This window comes from Lucilia cuprina, chromosome 2 (assembly GCF_022045245.1).
Source record: "Lucilia cuprina isolate Lc7/37 chromosome 2, ASM2204524v1, whole genome shotgun sequence".
NCBI classification, from domain to species: domain Eukaryota; kingdom Metazoa; phylum Arthropoda; class Insecta; order Diptera; family Calliphoridae; genus Lucilia; species Lucilia cuprina.
The window spans coordinates 69,877,020-69,887,957 of record NC_060950.1 but is presented as its reverse complement, the minus strand read 5'-3'; the positions used below and the strand labels follow the sequence as shown (position 1 = coordinate 69,887,957).

General features: G+C 28.3%; 2 protein-coding genes and 1 long non-coding RNA gene across 3 annotated transcripts; 2 read left to right on the top strand and 1 right to left on the bottom strand.

Moving 5' to 3' along the window:
• LOC111674539 (homer protein homolog 2) lies at positions 1-4,806 on the top strand. Its single transcript, XM_023435166.2, is given in 8 exon segments — positions 1-149; positions 761-1,049; positions 1,124-1,184; positions 1,247-1,610; positions 1,679-1,757; positions 1,826-2,101; positions 2,449-2,586; positions 2,652-4,806. Coding segments are annotated over 8 exon segments (1,713 nt in total). The 5' UTR covers positions 1-144; the 3' UTR covers positions 3,153-4,806.
• LOC111674545 (protein Aatf) lies at positions 4,790-6,470 on the bottom strand. The gene is made up of 2 exons (XM_023435173.2): positions 5,033-6,470; positions 4,790-4,968 (listed from the first exon to the last, which is right to left on the bottom strand). The coding sequence occupies exons 1-2, from the start codon at positions 6,367-6,369 to the stop codon at positions 4,866-4,868; spliced, it is 1,440 nt and encodes a 479-aa protein (XP_023290941.2). The 5' UTR covers positions 6,370-6,470; the 3' UTR covers positions 4,790-4,865.
• A 2,920-nt stretch (positions 6,471-9,390) lies between these two features.
• On the top strand, positions 9,391-10,901 carry LOC124421366. The gene is made up of 2 exons (XR_006941613.1): positions 9,391-10,034; positions 10,850-10,901. It is a non-coding gene; the product is annotated as an uncharacterized LOC124421366 (long non-coding RNA).
• The last annotated feature ends 37 nt before the right edge of the window (positions 10,902-10,938 follow it).

The following is a 10,938-nucleotide window of genomic DNA, read 5'->3' as shown; positions in this document are numbered from 1 at the left end:
TGTCATCCATCGCCGCCGTTAATATTTGTCGGCACAGGGCTTTGCATTTGTTTGACATACAAAAAATTTGGAAAAATCGAAATTGTAATTTTTGCAAAACTTTTTCCGAAAAGTCGTAAAAATATTAAAAAATTTATTTAAAAAATGGGGTAAATACAATTAATTTTTATAATTTTAAAAAATGCTGTAAATTTATGGTGTGTCAGAGCTGTAATGGTGGAAAAATAAACTTTTCATTTGTTGGAAAAAGTCAAGGGGAGTGTAGTAGTTCGAAGCATAGAAAAGAACAACGCCAAATAAAATAGAAAAACAACCAAAAAAAAAAAATAGAAAAATCTAAATGAATATTAGACAGCTGCCGTTATAGTGTATTCAGGTGGTGTTTTTCTATGTTTCTTCCTAATAAAGAAAATTAACTCTTGTTGTTTTTGTTAATTACCAATTAGGTTCATTCGTTTGAGACAACAATATGAGTAAAAATATAATGAAACTGAATAGAATTACAGATTTAAAAGGTTCCCCCGAGAACCATGAATAAGTGAACACATTACAAAAACAACAACAACAACGGTAATAAAATCTACACAACTATTTTATAGAATTGTTTGTGTAATTTAAAATAGGGAAGTAAGGAAGAAAGATATGTGTAGGTGGGGTGGTGTATGGATAGAGTAGGAAATGTTGATTACATAGAATTTATGAATATGTAATATATGTGGGTTTTCTTAATATATAATATATTTCATCACAATTATTCTAGCGAACAACCAATATTCACCTGCCAGGCGCATGTCTTCCATATTGATCCGAAGACTAAACGCACCTGGATTACGGCCAGTATGAAAGCAGTCAATGTTAGTTTCTTTTACGATTCTTCACGCAACTTATATCGCATAATAAGCGTTGAGGGTACCAAGGCGGTGATCAATTCCACTATTACGCCCAACATGACATTTACACAGACTTCACAAAAGTTTGGCCAGTGGAGTGATGTACGCGCTAATACAGTTTATGGTTTAGGTTTTTCTTCGGAAGCTGAATTGACAAAGGTAATTGTTAAATATGTAGTTAAATAAAACAAGTGTATAGCAACTATGATGATTTTTGTATTTAAATTTTCTAGTTTGTGGAAAAATTTCAAGAGGTTAAGGAAGCCACAAAAAATGCCTTGAAATCGGCTAATGGTAAATTTGCTATAGTACTTGTACTAGATGTATAGATTTAATAAAATGTTTTCAATTTTAAGGCTCCGCTGCTGTGACGCCCACTACGTCGGCTAATACATCACCCATTAGTTCTAGAACCGCTGCTATGCAACAAAATGATAATGCTGCTATGGTTGATCCTCATACTGTGGAACCGCCCAATATGTCAAACACTAATACTCAAAACGCAAATCCTGATAGTCCATCTCATAAACTTTTAACATCAGCCCCAGAAATCAAGCCAGATCATGTAACAGCTCCTTCCCCAGCACCAATGGTTAATGTTAGCTCTGGCGGAGGCGGTGGTGGCAGTGTAGTTGGTATGCATACTGGCAGTGGTCCACCCACGAGTGAACAACAATTGAAATATGAAAATGAACGTCTAAAGATGGCTTTGGCTCAAAGGTTGTATAAACGATAAACGACAGATATTTTTTTTACAGTTTGTTAAATTGTTTTATTTTCAATTACAGCTGTGCTAATGCTAAAAAATGGGAAATTGAATTGGCTACTTTGAAAAATAATAACCTACGTTTGACTAGTGCTTTACAGGTTTTAAAGATAAACTGAAATTTTTGTTTTCATTTGGACTTTTTTTTAATATATTTTTTTCTGTTTAGGAATCCACCGCAAATGTAGATGAATGGAAACGTCAGTTGCATACCTATAAAGAGGAAAATATACGCCTTAAACGTGAAATTGAATTAATACGAGCTGGTGCTCCTGTACCAGCATCGGTAGGTGGTGCCGCTAGTAATGAATTGGTTGAGGAGTTGAGACGTGAATTGGCCGTTCTGAAAGCTCGCAATGAATCATTACAAAATGAGCTTATGAATCAAGAAATAGAACTAAAAGCTGCTAATTTAAATCTAAGAGAGAAATGTAATGATCAAGCGGTAAGTAGAAATTTTGTGGGAAAAAAATATTGTGATTTTTTGAAAAAAAAAGTTGATTTAGAGCTTTTCTTGAAGAAAAGCTCAATATAGAACATTTAGGGAAAAGGCTGTAAGAGATTTCAATTAAAAAAGTTAAGTAGAACATAACAAACTTTAATTGGAGCTTTTATATAAAAGTTGTTAATTAAAGTTTTTATATGAAGAGTTCTAATAGGAAATTTTACATAAAAAGCTTTACTCTTCTAATTAAACTTTTACATAAAACTTAAAAAAAAGCTTTTTTAGAATTTATTTTATATTTTAAATTAAAAATGTAATTATTTAAGAATTTATTTAATACTTTGCAGATGGCTAAAATGAGTGAATTGAATGTTTTATTTGCTAAACATTTATCAGAACTATTTGCTGTGCAAAAAGATATGGAAAATGTTATACATCCACCCAAAAGCACTTGAGATACAGAGACTATAAATTATTATAAAAAGGTAAGAAAAAACTTTTCAGTAATCTGAATAATATTTCATATTTGTTTCTTTAATTGTATTCCTAGATTTCTGAAGAAAATGCGGCTTCATTGAGAAATTATTTACAGCCCAGTTTAGGTTTACCGTGTGCAGTGGATACGGAAAGTACACTTTCCAATGTCACCTCCATACAATCCCAGTTACAATCATTATATGAAACATGTCATGATCCTTTGAAAATCTATCAAAGTCTTCAACAACAACAGCAACAGCAACCAACAACAACTCAAATTAATAGCAGTGATAAAACATCATCTCATTTACAAAAGGCATTAGATAAACATACACAACTATTACAGGAGCTAAAATTTCAGCAACATCAATATAAAACTAACCAAACAACATCACAAACTAATAATCCTGCTACTTATGTGCTGTCACCAGCAAAAGGTGGTGCTACCAGTACAGGAGGCGCTGCATCTGCTGCAGCCGTTGGTGTATCGGGTAAAACTGCTACCATATTGGTTTCAAAATCAAAAACCAAAACAGGTTTACCTTTGCTACTCAAAAATTCCATTAATAATTAGGCTAGTAATATGAATATTTATATTTAATTATGTATCTGTTACCTTCACTATTTATAAACAATTCAAATAGAGCAGGGTGTTTTTTTTCAAATGTGAACAAAATTTAATGTAACGAAACGAATTGAAAACGAGCCCAGTGTAAGCCCACTTTTTTTCTAAGAATATCTCTTCGCACATTATATTTTACACTTTACGTATAAATTTGTATTTTTTTATAACGAAATATATATATACTCGTATATTATTTATTGAATTTAGAGATTTAGTGCAATATTTTACTCATTTTATTATTTTTTAGTTTTTATGAAATAAGAAAAAGTATTTTCGAAATTATATTTTGAAATATTTGTATTGTTATTGTATATGTTTGATTTTCTATTAAACATCACAGTATTTGCTTTTCTCAAAACATTTATTTTCGAATAACTCATAACGAATCTTTTATAAATTTATTTCTTTAATTTTTATGTCTTTTTTTTTATACATGTATTATGCTACTATATGTTTTTTCTATTAAAAAATTTAAGTAAAATTCAATGTTTATTATGCAAAAGAAACGAATAAATAATTGACGAAAGAAAATTATTTAAAAAAAAAACAAATAAAAATTATTTAGCAAATATTAAAATAAAAAATCAAAAAGGTATAACAATTTCTTTAGGCCTAGAAATGTTTAGGTGTAATGGGTTCTGTTTTTATTTAAAATCAACAAAAATATTCTACAAAATCCCCTGAGGATTTTTGTGATTTCAATAAAGTCAGTAAAAAATTTAAGTGATTTCTCAAAAAAAATAAAAAATAAAAACAAACAAACATACCAAACATAAATTTCATAATCATTTACATAAAAGAAAACTTGATAAATGTTACGACGAATAAATAAATATAAAATAATATAAATAAACTAAAATAATAATACAAAAAAGTAGTAATATTTATACAAAATAAGAAAAAATACAGATAAAAAAGAAACTCCTGAGTTTGTGCAAAAACTAGGAATGACACACAACATACAGGCGTTTAAATATAACAAAAACTACAATATTATTAAACAGAAAATAATTTATAATTAATAAAAAAGTAAAAAAAATATTTATACTTGTAGTAATCTAAAACAAAAAAAGTAAAATTAAAATAAAACTGTTAAGTTTTTATTTATACCTAAAGGAAAACAACAACAACAACAACAAAAAGGAAACTCCCCAAAAGAAAAATAAATTTAAAAACAAAACACATAACCAATGAAATAGAACAACAAATCCTCTAAAACTAACACAATATCCCCTATAATCCCAAACACAAACAACATCTTTACTTACAAAGAATTCATAGCTAAGTTCAGCTGGAATTACAATATGGTAAAACACAAATTTAAATTTATTCTTTTTCTACAATTTTTTCTTTAATTTAAGGTTAAAAAAATTTATGTAAAGTTTTTATTATTGTATCAAATGAATGAAATAAACAAATGATTTAGATATATTATTATAATAATGCTATATGTTAAGATCACTGATGTTTAATGATCGCTTAGAAAAACATTCAAAAAGATACCACTTTTTTATTGTACTACTTTTTCTTTAATTTTCTTTCTTTCTTTTTTTTAAATCATTTTGGAAAAATAAAACGAATTATTATTAAATATTAAAATATATTAATACAAAACTTTTCTTTAAATTTATTAACCGTTTTCATATAATGGTTCAAGCGTAATTACACGAATAAAGACTTACTTAATTCATCTATAGATTCCATAGTCCAGGAGGAATTATCATGGGGAGCCATAAAATTAATTAATTTGTTATGCACAATATAACTAAAAGAAACAATTTTATTAAATAATGTTCTAAAGAATAAAAAATATCCTTTTGAAAACTCACCGCAATTTCCTGCCTTTACTGGCTCGGGTATCCACCTTCTTTTTCATTTTTTGCCTTAGTTTTTGTAATTCCAAAAATTGTTTTGTCACTTCACTCATATTGCTAGTGGTATTTGCTTTATATTCTATCAATTCTCTTAACTGTTGATGATAGAAATCACTGTCATCATATATATTTGGATTACGTTTATTTTCCTCTTCTGCTTCCACAGCTTGTGTGGAATTTTTTAACTGTTGTGACTTTTCCTTAAGCACTGATTTATTTATTAAAGCATTATCAATTTTCTTGATAATATCATATTCCTCATTAAAGGTTTTCTTTTTGCTACCAGCCCCCGGTGTTAAAAGTTTTGTACGATCATCCCATTTGAGTAAAACTTCATTGCGATAAGGACGGAAATTTTCAAAATTTTCCTCTAAATATAAACTAACTTGTTTCATAGGTGGCTCGCCTTTGTGATAATCTTTAAATGGTGAAGGTCTTTTTAGGCAAGGTTTCATAGCCTTGTCTACTTCGGAGAATTGAGTGCAGAGATTAGTTTTTAGCGATATAAGGTTTTGCAATAATTGGCAAGTTTGTTTGCTTGTTGTTTGTTGCAATTCCTTATATTTATTGTTTTTATGTTCTAAATCTTTTAGTTCTTCAGGATCAGGCAATTGATTGGTTTTATTTAGAATTTTTTGTAAATTTATACGCAATTCTAATAAACGTTCCCATATACGCAATTGATTTTGTACGCATAAACCTTTTTGTATTTCAGCTTCATGATTAACTTTACTAATTACTTCTGTTTCCTCATCATCATCATTCTCACTCTCGTCGTCGTCTTCAGAATCTTGCTCTTCCTCAGAATCTTGTTCTTGATCCTCTGCTTCGTCATCATCCTCTTGTTCATCCTCATTTTCAAACTCTTCTTCTAAATCACTCCCTTCACTTGTCTCCTTTTTGTTTTGCTTACTCTTTAAAGCTTTACTAAAAGCGTTTAATGCCTCCTCGTTATCAGAAGAATCTGAGTTTTCATATTCTTCTTCTTCCTCCTCCTCGTCTAGTTCTTCATCTTCTATGTCATCCTCTTCTTCACTTTCAAAATCTTTTCTTGATACTATTTTTCCTTTATATTTAGCACTTTGTTCTGATAACAATTTGACATTACGTTTCCTAAATTCCGTACTTCTAGCTTCAGGCAATTCATAGTCTTCATCATTGTATTCTATAACGCGAGGTGCTGTTGCTTCATCGGCGGAATCACTGTCACTACCACTTTCATTTGGATGCATAAGAGTTTGGGCGATTTTTTCTGCCACCGTTTTTTGTTTGTTCTTTGGTTTTTTCAACATTTTATTTGTTTAGTTTTAATAATTAGAAAATTATAGGAAAATTAACACAAATTTGCCACAATTCAAATGCACTAAGAAAAGAAAACAATAACAACAGATGTTTTGACAGTTATGACAGAACACGTGCTACACACAGATAGAGTGGCCAGATGTAGGTTTGTTATTATTGGATGCTTGAAATACAACCTTGTTTGAAATAAATATTTTTAAAAAGTCGGTTATTTGAAATAATTAAATAAATTATGAAATTACTGTTATAATTCAAAGAAAATTCAATTTAAAATTTAAAAAAAAATCAAAATTTTTATCAAAATCCAGTTTCATAGTTCATCCTATCTGTTCAAGAAAAGTTTTCATTAAAAAAAATTTTATTGTATTTTTTTAATACTTAATGAAAATCTGAGTTTGTAGTAAAAAGTTTTAGTTATAAATCAGGATTGAATTTCCATTAAATATCGATTTTTTTTAATAATTTTAAAGAAAAAGTAGTTTTAGTTTCAAGTAAACACTATTTCAGATAAAATTGACACATCGCAGTGTTTGTGGCCAATGATGCTACTAAGATCCCAATATTACTGACAGTAGCTCCAAAAGTTCACATAACAAATGCCGAAGTCCTCTAATTTTTGAAAATAGCTATGGAAACTTTCTGTAGTCGAAATAATAAGAAATTCTAGTACGATTCATATATGAGACCACCTCTTATTGTGGTCGCTTGTAAGTTTTAAAACAACTCATAATTTCAAATAAATAAGCCAGGGGATCTAAATGGCCCATTAGTTATTTCAATGACTTTGGTGTTTTTACATCAGTAGATAATTTCTTGGTAAAAAAACTAGTAGTAAATGATTCAACGCGTGTTTCAAACCGAACTCGAGTCCCTTAACAAAATCAAACTTTTTTCATGACTTATATGTACTTAAAAACTAGAGAACGTTATGATAGTAAAAACGATTTTACGAACGATAGCGAAAACGATTTTACGTTATAAGATCATTTGTATTTAAAATACTGTTGATCGAACTTCAGTTCTTCTCGAGCTCCATTAATTATTTCGTTTACTATTCCATTCAAATGTAAACTTTTGTAATTATTCTTTTGCATTCAAATAATCTTTATAGTTTAATCTAATTTTGCGATTTTGTTGTTGTGTTCTTTTCTAACGTTTGGTAGAAACATAACATTTTAGTAATCGCCTGTTTTTTATCTTAACAAATTAGACAAATTTGCATGGATTTAATTTTGTTTTGTTAAGTTAAAATCCAACTGTCATATAATGAAGCACGATGAATAATAAAATATTGTTGTGACAGGACATGTCTGTCAGTCGTCATGTTGATATTTTTCTTTATCACTATCTATCTTTCTCACTCACACACACACACACGATACACATTTAATAAATGCTGCCTGGACACTCATTAATGTTAACAAATGTTAGTAATTATGACAACAATACATCTGAAAAAAATATATATACAATGTATGTCGCTTCTGTAAGTATGTTTGTAATAACAATAATAACAAAAAATATGAAAACAACTGTTGATTTCATTTTACATACAATTTGTACAAGGAAAAGGAGGGAGGTAACAACAACAACGTTAGAGTTGTTTACCACCCTCCTATGACTTATCAAGCTTTTTTAATTTGGCAGAATCTAAAGGAATGCAATAAAAAGATGTAATATAATATTATTTGTAAGATGTCAGAAACTTACCTAAACATAGATTCAAAGTTTTCTCATGTTTTGGTTTTTTTCAGTAGCCATTTTCTAATGAAATTTCATTACTTCACCTATGTCATCATAAATATCTTTAAAGATTTCCTTTTGAATAACTAAATTCTTTTAATACTCTGCTAATATACTCTTAATTTTAACAATTATAGCCGTTTTCGTGTGTTCATAAGACACCAGGTAGGATAAAAATTGATTATTGTAAATGTTTTCATGGTCTATTGCAAAAAATTTTCAAGTTCAGTAGCGAAAGTGTTTTTATTAAGTAAACATTAAAAATTATCAAATAAAATAAAAAACAAGAAACTAGCATATCAAATAATCACACGAATAAATTAATATAGACAACGCAAAATATTCAAATCTTTACTGTTTCATTTGTTAAAATTAGAAAAAAAAAACTAAGTGAAATCGCACGTACATACATATAATATGTAGGTCTCATATTTGTCTTCAACCTTTATTAAGAAAAAAACCTATTTTGATAAGAAAAGTTGCCACAATAAAAAATTTTAAAAATGTATGTATTTCAGATGAGTTTGAACAAAAAATATCTTCTTAATGTTAGCTACAAAAAATGGGAGCAATTAAATTTTTAATAAAGATTGCTGCATTTTGGTAGCTTATAAACAATATGCAGGTTAGCTTATAGAATATATGCTTTGGACTACTCTATAAAGCTGTTCGTAATAATATACATATAGTCCAGATAATTGAAAAGACTATAATCACAGACTTTTTATATATAGTGTTATAGTTTATAACTGAACTAGAGCTGAACTAAACTTGAACTGTACTGGAACTGAACTAGAATAGAACTAGAACTGAACTAGGACAGAACTAGAACAGAACTAGAACAGAACTAGAACAGAACTAGAACAGAACTAGAACAGAACTAGAACAGAACTAGAACAGAACTAGAACTGAACTAGAACTGAACTAGAACTGAACTAGAACTGAACTAGAACTGAACTAGAACTGAACTAGAACTGAACTAGAACTGAACTAGAACTGAACTAGAACTCAACTAGAACTCAACTAGAACTGAACTAGAACTGAACTAGAACTGAAATAGAACTGAACTAGAACTGAACTAGAACTAAACTAGAACTGAACTAGAACTGAACAAGAACTGAATTACAACTGAACTAGGGTCCTCACTATTCGCCTCACGTTTTCTAGATCACTTTTACTTACATAAATATCAAAAGTCTCTGGAATAATTCAAATCATACGTTCTGTGTGTGAATTATCAATAAAACTGAGCTAAGCGTAAAGCATCTACCAACTCCGCCGCCATCCCCCTACGTTCCAGACGTATGCCCAGTTGAACTTTGAATCAGACTTTTGGGCAAAAAAATAAAAACAACAAATTGAATTCGAATTATATATAAGCAACGTTTCAATATGCGGGCGGTGTTTGCAACAGTCTTTATAATCAGCAAAAAAAGAGAGATACTACGAGGAAAATAAAACAAAAATCTATGCCAAAATCATCGGTAAATCTGTGGTTCGGTTCGATTTGTCGGCTCTCTATCTGGGCTTATCAGTTAATGATTTGAAAAGCAGAAAAAATCAAAGCCATTATATGAAAAAATTATAACAACACATAATCAAATATAAGGTTCCTAGATGGAATTTTCAATTTCATCTCGGTAGTCTAAAGAATAACGTGAAAATTAAAAGACGTGAATTTGAAACTAAAACAAAATATATTTAATAAGAAAAACTAAAAATAACAAAATGATTAAATTTAAATATTATTTACCTTAACTCAATATTATTTGAGATATTGAAAGAAACACACACACACATACATACATACGTACTACTTTCAAATAACAAAAACAAAAAGTCTGCCAGAAAAACGAGATTGTAATCAATTGAATTAAAAATAATTATAATTTTGAAATCAAAATTTGTAGAGGTAGAATAAAAATAAATTAAATCTAATAAAAGTGAAAATATACAATTATAATAAATATACAAATGTTTAATTAAGAAAAATTAAAAAAAAACAACAAAGTTCAAGTTGAACTATTTATTACTATTTTTAATTATATATTTTGTATTTTTTTCCTTCTTTCGATACTACAAATAAATATTTATCTAGTTTTAGTGATGTCAAATAAATTCCAAACTAAATTTGTTTGTAGTTCTAAATTAAACATTAACTACAATATTTATTTATACATTTCCTTTAACAAAAATAAATTGGCTAAATTAATTTAAACAAAAACTAAAATTTTGCAAAAAATAAAAATATTTTCCACAACTTTATTAAAGTGCGTGTAAATAAATATTTGAAAAATATTTCAAATCAACACAACCAAGAACAAACAAGAACCAAAAAATCCTATAAACATATAAGCAAAACGATATACATACATATACCCACAACAAGTGTTAAAATAATTTTTCTGCTAGCTCCTCCATCCATTACAAATTGTATAAAATTATAAAATATAATTTCCGCGAAAATCAATTAAAATTGTTGTATTAAACATTTTAAAAACATTTGCAATGTAAGATCAACTAGTAGACGATCATTGATCATCATTGATCCCATCAAGCGATTGTTTGTGATAATTTAGTAAAAAAATAACGCAATTGTTGTTGTTTTGATTATTGTCTGTGTATCTCTGCCCATTACTCTATTTCTCTCTTTCTCTGTCTTTGTTTATGTGTAAGTTTGTGTCAAATTGTTTGTGAGTACTAATTTTTTTTTTTCATTTATTGTAGATCAACTCAAAATTGTGTGATTTTTTTAATCAGTTGTTACTAAAAAAGTAAATAATAAAAATAAAGAAAAAATAAAATAAAATAAATAC